Genomic DNA, 15,944 nt, shown 5'->3' on the forward strand with positions numbered 1-15,944 from the left:
ACGTGTCGTATTCCTTCCATTTCTTCCATATTTGAACTCCAGGGGATGTTCAGTGACTTGGAAATGTTTTTGTATCCGCCCCCTGACTTATACTTTTCAATAACTTTTTCACAGAGTTGCTTGGCGTGTTCTTCCGTCCTCGTGGTGTAATCGTATCCAGGAATACTGATTAATCAGTGACGTGACCTTCAGACACAGCTGTCACTATACTACAATGACTTGAGACACATTCACTGCACTCAGGTGATCTCCATTTCACTAACTGTGCGACTACTAGCATCAATTGGCTGAATTAGGTCAGTTCACTTTAAAGGGAGTGAATGTTTATGCAAATATTCCCATTATATTTACATCATACATTTTAATCAGTTGACATTTCTTTGTAGGAATCTGTTTTCACTTTGACGTTGAACAGTTTTTTCTGTAAATTCTTGTCAGAAAAGCCAACTAAATAATTGCTCAGAAAGTTTGAAATTGTATGGCTGTATATACACACAAAATGAATATCAACGCAGTCACATACAAAGGTTTAAAGTAAATCAATATAATCCCTCTTGTGAAAATCTACAGTCAAAATAACCCCGAAGGCTCCAAAGTTATATTCAACAAGATCATTGGCACTCAGGTTATTCAGAACCAAGTCACTTCTAGATGTGACGGAACTACAGTGAACGGAAAACTATGGTGGAGATATGAAAATAACAGATTCCTCATTCTGGTAATAAAAAACAACTATCTAAATGAATTAATATTGCCAAATCTCTTTAGGGTATCTTGGATGTTCAGGACAAATTTCAACCCAATCCAGGGAGATATCTTAAAAAGTATTTGGAGAACAGCTGTAGAGTTTTGCGAGGTCTCATTAATTAAATGGACGTTTCAGCAGGGATTTTTCCATGACATGAGCTGGGAAAAGAGTCCACGGTAACGGCTCCAGATTTCCCTCATTTTTCCTTTTTTTTTTTTTATCTGATCTGAGAAGCATACCAGACAATGACAATGCTGCCTCCTGATTTACAAAGAGTAATAAAGAGGATGATGCAAACCGTTCAGTCATTGGAAATGACCATCGACCATCGTGCGTCTCACATCAGAGTTTAAGATAGAATATGACTGTGAAGACAGCAGCCTTCACTGTTTATGTCAGTGCACTTCATGGTCAACAGCCTACACACGGCACTTCCCCTCTCCATGAATTTGGCACCGACACACTCCAGCACTTTTATCCTGTGTGGTGTTTACTAGAAACCTCTACCCGCCCCCCTCCCTCAGCTCCAGGGTTGCACTGCCAGGCTTGTCACCACTATCTTTAAGTGGGGGGCATCTGGGTATGTGTGGGTGACAACGGAGGCGGAGGTTACTGGCTGTCATGTCTGGAGACGTGAGCTATATCAGAGGCTTGTGACAGGCGAGTGGCAGTGATCTGACCTCAGGGCTACTCATCTTCCAAATCTCGCCACTGAATCTGTGAGGTGTTGTGTCCTAAAATAGCCGGAGGGAGAGTATAAAGAAGCCGGAGGGGGGCTTGGCCTTCAGAGGAACAGATCCACGGTTGATACACGGGAGGACACTGGACGGAAAGCACACTTCAACGTTCTACAGGAAATCCAAAAATCTACTCTGACTTTTGAGACCTGAGGGAAAACAAGCTTAAATCTCTGGAAGAGTGTTGCTGGAGTTGACCTTTTTTTTCTCCCCACTTCAAACTAGAATGTGCCCTGTGTCCCAGACCATGGGAATCAAGGCTTACACCCAGGACTGTGGGGTCCCAGTCAGCTGCAAGAGCTCTGCTTCTCTGAAGCCAATCCGCAGTGTGCACTTCCCTAATGACATCGTTTTCCAGGACTACATACGCCAGGGCGAGCTGGAGAGGATCGGCCGTTTTATCAGAGCCAGAAGAGTCAGCCTTCAAACCATCTACCACTCTGGTGAGAGCCGGTGACCCACTCACATCGCCATGATCTAGAAAAACCTCTGCAGTTACAAATCTTTGCTTATCAATCCACAAACAGGATTCTGTGCTGAACGTATGGTTGTTTCTCAATGCAGGCATGGCTGCCATCCATGAGGCCGTCCTGTCTGGGAACCTGGAGTGTGTGAAGCTGCTGATCCAGTACGGGGCCGACATCCACCAGAGGGACGAGGAGGGGTGGACCCCACTACACATGGCCTGCAGCGATGGCTTCCCACACATTGCACGGTGAGCATCTGCCTTTTTTTTCCTTCGTCTACTCTTGAGTAGTCGCAAACATTTAAGCATCTGTTTCTGTTTAATTAAAGCAAAGACTATGTTACAGTTATGGACAAATGGTAAACACTGAATTATAGAGCAACAGCAGAGAAGGTGGCGAAGAGTCAGAGTAGTTATGTCCATCAAAGAGCAATATCTGCTTGTGACAGCTAACATTTTGCAACGTCTTTCAAAATGTGGCGTGTAGGAAGCAGCTGACATGACATGTTAAACATTTTCGAGCATATATCAACACACACAAATGCACGTACACACACGCACACATACACACACACACACACACACACAGTGAGTGAGAGGTAAGAGAAGCTGGAGGAACTGCTGCATTCTTGCACCTCTTTGACCTTCCTGACGCTGAAGTATGACGCAAACTGGCATTGAGTTTGCCAAACATGCAAACCAGCGAGATTTGACCTCTTTTAGTGAGCGGCGCATTACTGTGTTTCTTCCAGCTACCTTCTCTCACTGGGTGCCAACCCCGAGCTGGAGACAGACAGCGGGGACAAGCCGGCTGACCTCATTGAACCGGACAACAAGGAGCTGCTGGAGATCTTTGGCCTGGCGGTCAATGACTGAGAAAATCTGGCCGTCAACGACACAAGTGTGAACCTGCTGCCCAGTAACATGACTGTTCTGCAGGGACGGACAGCATCCTGATTTGGTGAAATACCTCAGCTCTGGAGGTCAAAGACTGTGGTTGGGTGGTGGAGGGAGGGCTGACGGAGCCCGTTGGCTGCTTCCTGGATGGAGCAGTTTTGCTGGTTGGGGCTGGCCTCTGATCTCAGCAGTACAGAGCTTCTGTATCCTGTAAGAGCTTCACGTGTTTTTATACCGTAGTGAACAGAATTAATGGTCGAGTTTGTTCATTTTATTCGGCATGTCGCTGGCTGGGATTAGGAGGGCTTCTGAGCGTTGTGAAACCTGAAACCGCTGTGGCCGCTCAGCTCTTTAGCGCCTCTCTCACAGCTAAGACTGGCAAAACCAAACATGCTTGTGTCGACTGCCTTACTAGTGAATGTTTGCGGCTGATCAGATGTTTAAGCCCTGGAGTTTTTTTTTAATAATCTTTGTGGACTGATCAGTTTACTTCTGAATTGACTGTATTCATGTGTTGTTGTTTGTACATGACTTTTTATACTTTTCAAAATAAAGTTTATCAGATCATACCTTTCAGTGTGCCCGCCTCTTACTTTACGTCATAGCAGTGTGAGGGCAGGACTGGTCGAAGCACCGCCACTAACATCAGGATGAGCACCACTTCTCACTTCCAGCTCCTGGTCGAACTCAAAGCAAACAGACCCAAGGGACTTGGGAACAATTTCGCCCTTTAGCACCCTTTGACAACCATACGTCCCATCAAGGTCACTCAGGTCCGCCGACCAGCTGATCCTGGTTGTTCCTAAGTCAAAGCTGAAGCACAGGTGAGATCGGGCTTTTGCAGTTGTGGCCCCTAAAATCTGCAATGAGCTACCCGCAGATGTTAGGCTGAGCCCCACACCGCCTGTTTTTAAATCTCACCTTAAAAAACATTTTTATTCCTTGGCTTTTATTTAGTACGTGGCTCCTGTCTGCCCTTGTGTCTGTCTCAACTGGTCTTTGTGTTTTTACTGTGTTGGCCATTTCAGTTTTATTGTGCAGCACTCTGGTCAGCTGTCGTTGTTTTTAAGTGTGCTTCATAAATACATTTTGATTGATTGAAGGTGCATCTTTCTTAAATATGAAATCTTCCCAGCATTTAGAATAGGGTCATCGTAACAGATGGCCGACATGTCTCGGTTTCAGCAAGTTGTTCTCCATTCTGCAACGGCCGGCTCTCATCCTCAGGGACTCAACGTGATCACAGAGCTCCCAAAAGCAAACGTCTCATGCAAAACGCTGTCAGAACTATGCTGTTTAACTGGGCTTTGCTATGTTTAGAGACAGAGAGAAAATAAGAAACTTTAAGGACCAGTGTGCAGGAATTACTAACATCTAGTGGTGAGGTTACAGATCGCAGCCAACTGAATGCACACCGTCTCCACCAATGGTGGCTGTTTGCAACACAAAATGCCTCTCTTGAGCCAGTGATTGGTTGGTCTGTTTTTGGGCAACTGATTTAACATGGTGGCGCAACAGGATGGAACACAAGGAAGAGGACCCGCTCCTTCTGTAGATATAAAGGGCTCATTCTTAGGTAATGAAAACACAACAATGCGTAGATTCAGGTGATAAAAACATTATTATGAACATTTTAATCCGTTTTTTTTTTGTTTTTTTTTTACAATGGAACTAATGAGCATGTGCAGTGTGAAATGATGACGTCAAACTCACAGAGAATTACCACCCAACTCTGCAGGTCACCTCATCTTTTCAGCCTTTTTTTTTTTTGGCAATGTTTTTCCTGTCCTTCTCATCAACCTCTTTTCTCAACAGCAGTAAGGCTCTGAGTAACCAACAGCAAACCATCCAGCACGAAACCACAAACACAGCGGCCAAGTACTTGCTAACACATTCACTCACTAAGGTCAGAATACTGTATGTGAATTTTGTGTTTTCAAAATGCTCCGCTGTTCCAAAGAGGACAAAAACATCAACGGTTGCCATTTCAAAACCCCCAAAAGTTAGTCTGGATGGATGTATGAGCCAACATTGTCACATGGAGATTATATACCCCACTTTCAAAGGAAAATTCTGCCTCTGATATAAACTGCTTATTAAGTGCCTTTTGAGTCCCATTACTGGAAACACCAAACAACCTGGTTAATCTCATCAGGAAGGATTAATGTCAGAATCACTGAGCCGAACGCCGAAATTCAGGTCATATCCTTCAAACCGCTGCCACAGAAACTTCTGGGGCAGTCAACCATACTGACGAAACAACATGGACCACGCAAAGCAAGTAGAATACGGTGCATGTGATGTAGGTTTTTGTTTAATTTAAGTACATACTAAATCTTTCACAGGACAGGTTCCAAAAATCCTCTTGATTATATCTGATGGGGAAGTACAAAAAAACAGTTATTTACAGCTGATATAAAAATGGAGTCCATGAGCAGGCCTCTGTGAAGACGTCTATCTCAGTGAGTCTCTGCAGGCAGACAGCAGCGTTGCCTCCACACGCTCATTCTTTGAACTTCCACTCCTGTCTGCACATGGGGCACTGCTGCTGCACCTGCTGCGAGTTCAGCCATTTCAAGATGCAGTGCATGTGGAAACAGTGGGAGCACTGACCCCAGACCAGCGGGCAGTCATCTCCAGGCACTTTACCTGCAAAGTAGGTTGAATATTACAAATGATGAACAACAATAATTTACTGTAAAGATACTGAGAAAAGAAGGTCTTTCATCAAAAGTCATAAGTGAATATTGAATGGCAATTCAGGACTATGTATTATGCCTTCATTACTGGATGAGTTCAATGTTCTGAATGTCCGGACAAGAAAGTTATTCATCATATATTGAAATTTGCATCAGCTACTGTATTATTATTGCATCATTTTGTCTACCTTATTTATGCAAAAAGGGCAGAATGACTTGCTAAATTCTTCCCTTTTTTTCCTTCAATGTGCACTTGCTCAATACTCAGAACACAGCAGAGCATTTCACTTGTGTTTTCACATCATCACCCTGGTTTGTAGCATAGAAAACATGACTGCTAATTAGTCCACCGGTCTGTCTGATCAGTGTCTTACTGTAGTCATGTGTACTGTGTCTGTTACAGTAGGGTACAAAGTGGGTTGATCTTAAGAGTTATCCAGCCTGACAGCACACTCACAGTTTTTATAGATTATTAGTGCAACTTAATGAGTAACTGATGTATTGAAGGGCTAGTGTCTTGGATTAAAATGCTTTGTGGTCGGTACAGGACAGACAATATAACAGACCATCACCGGATATGATAAATACAGAGTTAAGTTAAGAACCAGGTTTATAATTGGAGTGTTAAACATCATTTTGTATAGCTTATTTAAAATAGTACTGCACTAATCTATTAATAAAATTACTCTTTGTAGTCATATTAATGCTACATCACTGAAAATACTGACTTGTGTGATTTATTTTCCCTGCAGTTTGTGTTACCTTTAATTAAATGCATACTTGAGGCTCGTTACTGTTCACTGTATGCATAATTTGATTACGGCCAACTTATCTTAAAATGCAGCAAATATTCAGTCATTCAATACATGCAGTGTAGTGATCTTAACTCAAACTATTCCTTAAAAGCCCTGCGACATAAATAATGATTCACTTCAAGCATGGAATTCAAGTTGTTTTTCAGCAATAAATGATGTTAGTCTTAAGTTACCTCTTTCTCTGAGGAGCCTGTCTATCCTTCTAATAATGATACTCTTCCTAGTGTGTTGGTTATTGTATTTTAATGCAAAATTGACAGGGAAAACGATGTAAAGCGGTCCACCTGGCCAGCGAATACACCAAACCATCCCGACACCACATCATGAGGCTAACTAACGCCAGCTCTGTCACTTACAGTCCGGGCAGCAGCCGTTGAACGGCATCCTGCAGATCCCGCAGTTTTCATCGTTGGCCACCCACAACCAGGAGGCCACCCCGTTCCACTGTCGGACCTTCACCTTCATCCTCCGAGCCTGTCGAGTGTACAGACACTTAACTCACTCCCATATGAACCAAGGCGGCTAACGATAGCATGTGAGCTAATGTTGACAGATCATTTCTGGAGCTGGATATTACATGAAACCTTTAATTATTTACCGGGCAGCGTCTCACCTCTCCTTCACTTATCCAACAGTTATAGTTGAGTTATAATGTTTCCCCGCAAACGAGATATCATGTCATGGCCAGTTTGTTGAGAGACAGCAACAGGCATCTAACCAGCGACGACCCGGGTAAATGTTCCCGTTTCTTCTTCTATTGCAATTGTGACCAACTGGGTGCTGTGATGGGAGGGAGACGCTGCCCTCTACAGTTCATTTGGGAAAACGCCTTTTCAAGAAATACGTCTAAAAACATCAGCATGAAATAAAAAACAAGAATATTTCAAATATACATTACACACACAAACAAAACTCATAAAAACTCATAACTGAATGTTAAATGGTAATTATTACATGTTTACATTTGACATAATATAGATATTTCTTTATATATTATTTATTATTTTTACATACATACATACATACACACACACACACACACACACACACATATATAACAATAATAGATAATATATATAGACACACATACATAGTTATATATCATATATATATATTATATATATAATATATATAATTATATATATATATATAGAGATATAATATTATACATATATATACACACATATATATAGATTGATCGATATATATTATATATACACACATACATTGTAATATAATACACATACATATGATATATATTATATACCATACATATTAATATATATATATACTATACGCTACATATATATATACTCATATATACAGATATATAATACAAGTATAATATATAATAATAATATATATATCCATATAGATATAGATATATATAATATACATATATATAGATGTACATATAATATATATATATATATATACATAATACAACACAAGTACATATATACACATACAATATATATTATAATATTATATATATATATAACCATACATTATATATATACATATAATATATATATAACACAACATATTATATACATATATATATATATATATATAAAACATACATATTATATATTATACACAGATATATAACACACATATATACACATCATATATATAATATATACACATACATATATATATATATATATATATACACATACATATATATATATATATATATAGAACAATGCCAAGTCTGACATAGTTTCTGGCTGTAGTGGTAGAAAGTGGCGACATGTGAGTAGGCTACATTCTTCAGGTACTTTGCTTTAGTATATTAATATATTGATATGTTGAAGTTAGAATGGTGTTGTATTTATTGCGTGCAGAGACAGTGAGAGATTTGGCTATTCTCAAAGCTACAGTCAGACATAAGGATTGAAATCCATTTTACAAAGAAAAGTGGTCTGATAACACTTTATAATAAGCATAAATGATACATTTCTAGTTAATCAAAATTCAGTTAGTGGTTCAGTGATCACAAACATTGAAATGCTTCATGAACCATTCATCAATCAATTATAAAGGTTTATAAACATCCATTATCACCTGTCCAATAGATGACCAAAGTATTTATCAGCCAGTAATAGAAATTGCAAGCTTAATCATTTATAAAGCATTTTATTGTTTGTTAACATTAAACTAACTATGAACTTGACTACTAACTATGAAGAGTTTATTTCACTAAAAAGTTACCATTTATTAATGATGGTTATTAAAAAGTGTGATACCACTGATACCACTCTGAAAAATAAGCCCTACGTGCAAAATGTTACTTAAAATAAAGTATGTAAGTATGCTCTGCTTTGTAACCTGTGTGTGACTGGCTGCAGGTGTGTTTGGCTGATTGAGGGATGACAGAGGGTGCTTCTCATTTCACCTAAGTTGCTTTGACGTTTCCCTCACTTACCTTCTCCTTTCCCTGCATCTCTGTCCCGCCGAACGAGGAGTCGTGGGGTAGAGGAAAATTGGAAAAGATCTGTTTTAAGACAAATGCAGCGTCACCTGAAGCGACGTCCGTTTCTGATTCAGGCTGTAGCTGATCACAGTTGGGTCTGCTGTCAGTCGGCTTTAACAGCTGTGGAGACGTCAGATCGATTGATGCCAAAAATTCCATTACCTACATACACTGATCAGGCATAACATTATGACCACTGACAGGTGAAGTGAATAACACTGATTATCTCTTCAGCATGGCACCTGTTAGTGGGTGGGATATATCCAGCAGCAAATGAACAGGTTGTCCTCAAAGTCGATGTGTTAGAAGTTGGAAAAATAGGCAAGCATAAGGATTTGAGCGAGTTTGACGAGGACAAACCGTGATGGCTAGACGACTGGGTCAGAGCATATCCATAACTGCAGTTCTTGTGGGGTGTTCCCGGTCTGCAGTGGTCAGTACCTATCAAAAGTGGTCCAAGGAAGGAACAGTGGTGAGCCAGCGACAGGGTCCTGGCCAGCCAAGACTCACTGATGCACGTGGGGAGCAAAGGCTGGCCCGTGTGGTCCGATCCAACAGACAAGCTACTGATGCTCAAATTGCTGAAGAAGTTAATGCTGGTTCTGATAGAAAGGTGTCAGAAAACATAGTGCATCGCAGTTTGTTTTGTATGTGGCTGCCTAGCTGCAGACCAGTCAGGGTGCCCATGCTGACCCCTGTCCACTGCCGAAGGCACCTACAATGGGCAGATGGGCATCAGAACTGGACCACGGAGCAACGGAAGAAGGTGGCCAGTTCTGATGAATCACGTTTTCTTTTAAATCACATGGATGGCTGGGTGCGTGTGTCGCTTACCTGGGGAACACATGGCACCAGGATGCACTATAGGAAAACGACAAGCCGGCAGAAGCAGTGTGATGTGTTGGCCAATGTTCTGCTGGGAAACCTTGGGTCCTGCCATCCATGTGGATGTTACTTTGACATGTACCACCTACCTAAGCACTGTTGCAGACCATGTGCACCATTTCATGGAAACGGTATTCCCTGATGGCTGTGGCCTCTTTCAGCAGGATAATGCGCTGTGCCCCAAAGCAAAAATGGTTCAGCGCAACAACGAATCTGAAGTCTTTCAAAGGCCAGTCTCTGGAGCCACACAACAGCTTGATCTGCTTTCCTGTCTGGTTTTTGTGGTATATAGTAATTCAGTTCTTGTTCCATTTTCACGGTGTTATCTCTCATTAGACATGTTGGGAAGTGATGCACCTGCTGACATCCTGATTATTCATCTTCTGCAAACAAAGCTTTTGTTGAACTCATTAAACTTTATCTGGATGTTCTACTTTTTTTTTTATTAACCCACAACCTTAAAGTTTGAACTGCACCTGTGATTTGCTGTCCGTTACCTGTTTAACAAACAGCTGCGCGTCAATAACAAGCTGCAGTCTGATCCATACACTGTGTGTGAACTGTGTATTTATACTGTGTACTGTGTATATATACCATAAACTGTGTATTCAATACTGCATATTGTGCATATATATTGTGTACTGTGCATTAATACTGTGTAGGGTGTATTTAAACTGTGTATTTATATTGTGAACTGTGTATTTTTTACTGTGGACTGTGTGTACTGTGTACTGTCTCTGCTCAGAGGCACATGAACCATTTCAACTGACAGAATGTGTTCATATATTTATTCATTACTTGCCTCTATATTCAGTGATATTCTGATTGTGAATTCATCATTTAATAACTCTGAATGTGATTATGGTGTCTTTTGAACACTAGCAGCTATCCTTAGGCTCAATGTTTCAGGGAAAGCTGAAGGGATGTAACAGACGCTCAGGACCGATCAGCCTCACGTGTTTTAAACAGACCAGGAAAAGAAAAATGTTCTGATGAAGGAAGAAAGTTGTTTGTAGTGCTTTTGTTTTCTTCCTTTTGTTTTAACTCGCCTGTGTACCAGAAAACTAACTTCACTTTCGTCATGTTGAGATCTATCAGATCAGTCTGATCCGCTGCAGCGTCCAATGAATAACAGAGGGGGCGTGTCGGACAGTGAAAGACTTCTGTGAAAGCAGTTTATGTATATATGTCTGTTGCTGTGTCTCAGTTCAGGGTCTGCTTTCTTCGGAGGCCACATTTGAAGGACAATTACATCACAATGCCACGTGAAGGCTGTCCCAATTCAAAGGCTCCTCCAAATGCGCCCCACAAATGCTGCCGCCTTTTCCATCTTTTTGGAGGGTGCACCGCTACTATCCTTTGTGGCCTCACATATCCCAAGATTCTTTGCACGCCTGTAATAGAAGAAAGAAAGATAGAAAATGGCAACATTGCGTGGTGTAAATTGTCACTTTCGATGCCTGGGTGGCAGAACTCGTGACGTAAGGGTAAAACATCTGGTGACGCAAGCACAGATTAAAGAATTGGGATGGCCAAGATGGCGGACAGGAATGACTTCCGGTTCAAGTGAGGAACGACGAAACGACGAATAAGAGAAATGAGAAGTACCCATAGGCTGACACTTGCTATGTCTCAATTCAGGGTCTGCATCCTTCGAAGGAACCGGCCTTTGCGGTCTTCAAAGGCAAGTCCTTCGGAGAGACCTTGTTAACTGCGTCAATCATTGTTAAATGGAACGGTCTCGCCTTTGGAGCATTTCCTGGTTGTGTCACCAAATGTTTTTCCCTTATGTCACTATTTCTGCCACCCAGGCCCGCGAAAGTGACTATCTACACTACCCAATGTCGCCATTTTCTCTCTTTCTTTCTTCTTTTTCGGGCGTGCAAAGAATCTTGGGATATGTGAGGCCACGAAAGGATAGTAGCGGTGCATCCTCCAAAAAGAGTTAAAAGAAGGCCGCATTTGGGGGCTGCATTTGGAGGAGCCTTCAATTTGGGACAGGCCTCGCGCAGCGTTGTGACGTAATTGGCCTTCAAATGCAGCCTCCGAAGGATGCAGACCCTGAATTAAGACACAGCGACTGTAAGCTATAGTTCCTTCTTTATCTGTAAGTCGATTATTCAATTCGTGTGTCAGATATTTAAGATAAACGAGTTCCACACTTCTATCAGCACGAGAAAAATGAGAAAGCCAGTTTTATTTTAAATGTAACAAACAACATTGTTACTTCCTGAGTCTTGATCTTCATCACCTTCAAAAAAAAAAAAAAACCCTGTTCATAAAAATAAAACATAGGCTCTAGTATAATTCCAATTGACACTGGATTCTTAGACTCATATATTTATATTTCTTTGTTTATTTCTTTGTTTCTCAGAATGGGGTTTTCTTTTAGCAAGCAATTACATTAGCCTAGCCAACAAGCTTTATAATTGATGAATGTTTTTTTCTTCTTCTTCTTACAAATCTTAAATCAACTCCCTTTACCCGCCAGCACATCATTTTTTATCCTTTCACTATTGTTATGTATTCTATTAAATTTTTTTGTGGGCATAATTTTCTGCATATAGATACATACATACATATTTTCAGTCTTTAAGTGTGTTTTCATGCCTTCTCGCTCTAAAACAGTATCAGTACTGCACTTGATTTATAACTGCTAGTAGAGTCCACAGCGACTCTTATACTACTCCAGATGTAACTTTGTTCAATTTTAGTGTTTGTTATTATTTTTTCAGAATACAACAAAGTTTGTTCCTCTGCTCCTAACAACAAGCTTCTTATCTCTGTTTTGAGCTGTACACCGGTATGACTATAGTCTGTATTATTCAATAAAGTTTTTTTGAGGGAAAAAAGGGGGGGCGGGACCTATTTATAATCGTCACTTCTGCGAACTACGCATGTTCCGCTGGTTTCAACGTCACCGCGCCACGAGAGACCAGCTGATAAACAGTCGAGTCTCACCGCCGAAAGTTCTTTGTTCATTTTTCAGACTAAGCTCCAAGCTAAAGCAAAGCTAACATGATGTCTGATAAGATGAACATGTCTCTGGACGACATCATCAAGCTGAACAAGAAAGGAGGCAGCGGCCGAGGAGGAGGATCGTCAAGGCCGGGTGGAAGTTCAGGTCGGGCCGGTGGATCGTCGAGGCCGGCGCGGAGACAGAACAACTTCAACCGCGAGAGGAACAACAGAGCCACACCGTACACCAGGGTATGCAAGAGAAGCAGCTGAAAGATGAACGGAAAAGGAATTAACGTGACGAAATGTTTTATAATCCTGTCTTCGTAGCTTATCGGCCGTTGCTAACGTTACGTGACAATGGACTTCCCCTAACTGTGGCTAATGCCGCAAACAGAAACACGGAAGAAGCTAGAAACCCTGAATGAACTCAAAGAAATGTTCCGTGAACACCTTAGGATAGAATAACTCCTCAGCGGTGGGAAACGTTCCACTTTGTACTCACGGCACCGACCCGAAACACTCGTTCAGTGAAGCCAGCGTCTTAAAACATGGCCTCGTGTGACTGGCCCGGATGGATTTTCGCTCAACAACATGGCTGCTTCTGTGTCTGAGGATACTCTTTCGCAAGTTGTCCCTTTGAGTTGTCAGGTGAAGAGGATCCACTTGGCGCCAGTGTCCTGTCCTTTTTTTTTTTTTACATATATATAAAAGTTATCATACATTTTAAATATCCTTTTTATGTTTTGAGATGAAAACTGTTGTAAAGCGTAATTTTCAAATGATCACAAAGAGAGAAAGCTGTTGCTTCGACGCATTCTTAAGTTTTTGAAGGACAGTAAGGACTGTTTTGATTTGCTCAAACTTTCTTTGTCATGGACGTTTGTCCCCGGAGAAAAGCCACCCTTTTTTTTTTTTTAAAGAAAATTTTATAATGGAACCCTCACCTCTCCTTTCCCTTGGTATCATCATCTTAACAAGCCTCCAGGCGTGACCCCTTCAGTGCTTTACATGTCACACTTATTTTGCAATTTTTGGTCAAGTATTATTTATCAGATCTCCACTTCTACTACTGTGGTGTTTAAATGTTTCCCTGGACACATTGAACTAAATCCAGTATTGTCTTTTGTTGCCTCCTCACAGCCCAGAGAGTTGCCAGACAAATGGCAGCACGATATGTTTGAAGAGCAAGAGCACCCTAGTGGACACAGAGGACTGAGTGCAGGAGCAGAAAGAAGCGTGGAAGACAGCGGCAAGCTGCTGGTTTCCAATCTGGACTTTGGTGTCTCTGACACGGATATTAAGGTATGTTTATTTACAGAACCCCATGAATCCCCTTAGGTAGCATCACTGCTTGTAATCATGGCTGACGATTTTTCTCTTCTCCCCAGGAGTTGTTTGCAGAGTTTGGGGAATTAAAGAAGGCATCTGTACACTACGACCGGTCTGGTCGCAGCAAAGGGAGCGCAGATGTTCACTTTGGAAATAAGGCGGATGCACTCAAAGCCATGAAGCACTATAATGGTGTCCCACTTGATGGTGAGGTTTCTGTTCTCATTCTACAACAGCATGTGGTACTGTGGTGCCTTTTTAAGGATGTATTAAAGAAACATTTTATTCGATGCTTTCAGGACGTCCTATGAAAGTCCAGCAGGTGGTCTCGGACGGCGACACACAGAGTAGACAATCCACACAAAGGTGAGTCGTGTTTAGATGGGGATGCACTCTGAATGCAGGCCTATACTCTTGAGTTTGGGGAAGATATGTGATTGTGAGCTGACGTGAGACAATTGAAACATGCTAGCAATCTGAGGTTGTTGGGGTACTTTAACATATGTGAACATAATATGGTTTTATCTAACATGTTTGGTCTTTTTATTTCTGCAGTTCAAACAGGGGCTTTGACCGGAGCAGGCTCGGGCAAGCTAAGTTCGAAAGGAGTGAAAGGAATGAACGAAGCGAAAGGAGCGAACGGAGGCAAGGTAGCGGCGGTGGAGGTTTTAGAGGACGGGGAAGGGGAAGAGGAAGGGGAAGTGGTAACAGACCCCAGCTTTCTGCTGAGGAGTTGGATGCCCAGTTGGATGCTTACAATGCCAAGGTTTGTACTCGGGCTGCATATAATTATGTTACTCTGTGATGGGGACATGCTGTGAACAGTTATTGGTCATTTCATAATAATGATTCTTGTATTTCCGTTTCAGATGGACACCAGTTAAAAGAACTCAGGATGCTGCTCCCTTCTTTTTTGTCTTTTAAAAAAAAAAAAAAAAAGAAAATCTGGTTAATCAAATATGATCTATCAGATCTTTTTACACTTGTGTTTTGAAGCCATTTTACTGTATGGACCATTACGTTCTGTTTTTAATATTTTCAAATATCTTTGAAGCCATGTTTTCTGGTTATGTTTTAAGTTGAGGATTTTTCTCCTAGACCACCTGCCCCCCCAATTTTTTTTTTTTTTAAATCACATAAATGGTTTGACAGACTGTTTGATGTATTGTTAATTATTGTATTATTGTAGTAATAGAACAGTCATTTGGTATTGTATACTTGACATATGGGCATATTTCAAAGAGTTTTGTACATAAATGATTATACTGAACCATCTCTCTGGTGTTTGCATTAAGCAGTTTCTCTTCCCGAGACTGAGAGTGTCATTGCTATTCACTGTGACAGTATTTGCATTTTAGAAATGAATGAAATCCAAATGTGACTAAATCAAAACACAATTGTGCCGTATTTTTGCTTCGGCGTATATTTGTTAATATTGTTTGTAATGGTATTACTCAAGTCAACTCTGGCTATTCTGAGGTTTTAAGCGGGGACAACAAAGTACTACTGAAGCCCAGTTTGATGACATGCTATTTTGCTTAATTGTGGCCACATGCGGCAATTGCTGGATAAAGATAAATGGAAAAACTGTGTAAAAGTGATGGAACAAAGCTGATCTACTCAAGTTTTGCGCTCAAGTGCATTTTTGAGATACTTGAGCATTTCCTTTTTTGCTAGATTAAACTTCAACTCTACAACATTTTGGAAGCAAATATTTCTTGTGACTTTTTTATTTGATAGTTTTATTAATTACTTTGTGGGATTGCATTCTGCATTTTTGAATTATTTTGTCAGCCGTCAAACATGAATAAACCACAAGGTTAATCAGATGAGAATGCTGAGAATTGGATTCCGTAATCGGCCAGGGGGGCAGGTCTACCCATGCTATACATCACAGGCTATATGTATATAATATACATGTAAATATG

The 15,944-nt window shown here is 41.0% G+C and overlaps 3 protein-coding genes across 6 annotated transcripts; 2 read left to right on the forward strand and 1 right to left on the reverse strand.

The window, feature by feature from the left end:
- Window positions 1-1,515: 1,515 nt before the first annotated feature.
- ppp1r27b (protein phosphatase 1, regulatory subunit 27b) lies at window positions 1,516-3,417 on the forward strand. Its single transcript, XM_030412323.1, has 3 exons — window positions 1,516-1,928; window positions 2,050-2,200; window positions 2,704-3,417. Exons 1-3 carry the CDS (start codon window positions 1,712-1,714, stop codon window positions 2,825-2,827), a joined length of 492 nt encoding a protein of 163 aa, XP_030268183.1. The 5' UTR covers window positions 1,516-1,711; the 3' UTR covers window positions 2,828-3,417.
- Window positions 3,418-5,142: 1,725 nt separating this feature from the next.
- On the reverse strand, window positions 5,143-8,933 carry anapc11 (APC11 anaphase promoting complex subunit 11 homolog (yeast)). 3 transcript variants are annotated; one of them, XM_030392626.1, is made up of 3 exons: window positions 8,794-8,933; window positions 6,719-6,836; window positions 5,143-5,497 (listed from the first exon to the last, which is right to left on the reverse strand). In XM_030392626.1, the coding sequence occupies exons 1-3, from the start codon at window positions 8,809-8,811 to the stop codon at window positions 5,352-5,354; spliced, it is 282 nt and encodes a 93-aa protein (XP_030248486.1). In that variant the 5' UTR covers window positions 8,812-8,933; the 3' UTR covers window positions 5,143-5,351. The 3 variants fall into 3 exon arrangements, with proteins under 3 accessions (XP_030248486.1, XP_030248565.1, XP_030248646.1); XM_030392705.1 differs by lacking the exon at window positions 8,794-8,933 and adding an exon at window positions 6,976-7,137; XM_030392786.1 differs by lacking the exon at window positions 8,794-8,933 and adding an exon at window positions 6,961-7,128.
- A 3,678-nt stretch (window positions 8,934-12,611) lies between these two features.
- LOC115591047 (THO complex subunit 4-like) lies at window positions 12,612-15,846 on the forward strand. 2 transcript variants are annotated; one of them, XM_030432670.1, is made up of 6 exons: window positions 12,612-12,936; window positions 13,828-13,989; window positions 14,076-14,223; window positions 14,316-14,382; window positions 14,572-14,782; window positions 14,886-15,846. In XM_030432670.1, the coding sequence occupies exons 1-6, from the start codon at window positions 12,745-12,747 to the stop codon at window positions 14,898-14,900; spliced, it is 795 nt and encodes a 264-aa protein (XP_030288530.1). In that variant the 5' UTR covers window positions 12,612-12,744; the 3' UTR covers window positions 14,901-15,846. The 2 variants fall into 2 exon arrangements, with proteins under 2 accessions (XP_030288530.1, XP_030288538.1); XM_030432678.1 differs by lacking the exon at window positions 12,612-12,936 and adding an exon at window positions 12,965-13,335.
- The last annotated feature ends 98 nt before the right edge of the window (window positions 15,847-15,944 follow it).

Source organism: Sparus aurata, chromosome 1 (genome assembly GCF_900880675.1).
Source record: "Sparus aurata chromosome 1, fSpaAur1.1, whole genome shotgun sequence".
Taxonomy (NCBI): Eukaryota; Metazoa; Chordata; class Actinopteri; order Spariformes; family Sparidae; genus Sparus; species Sparus aurata.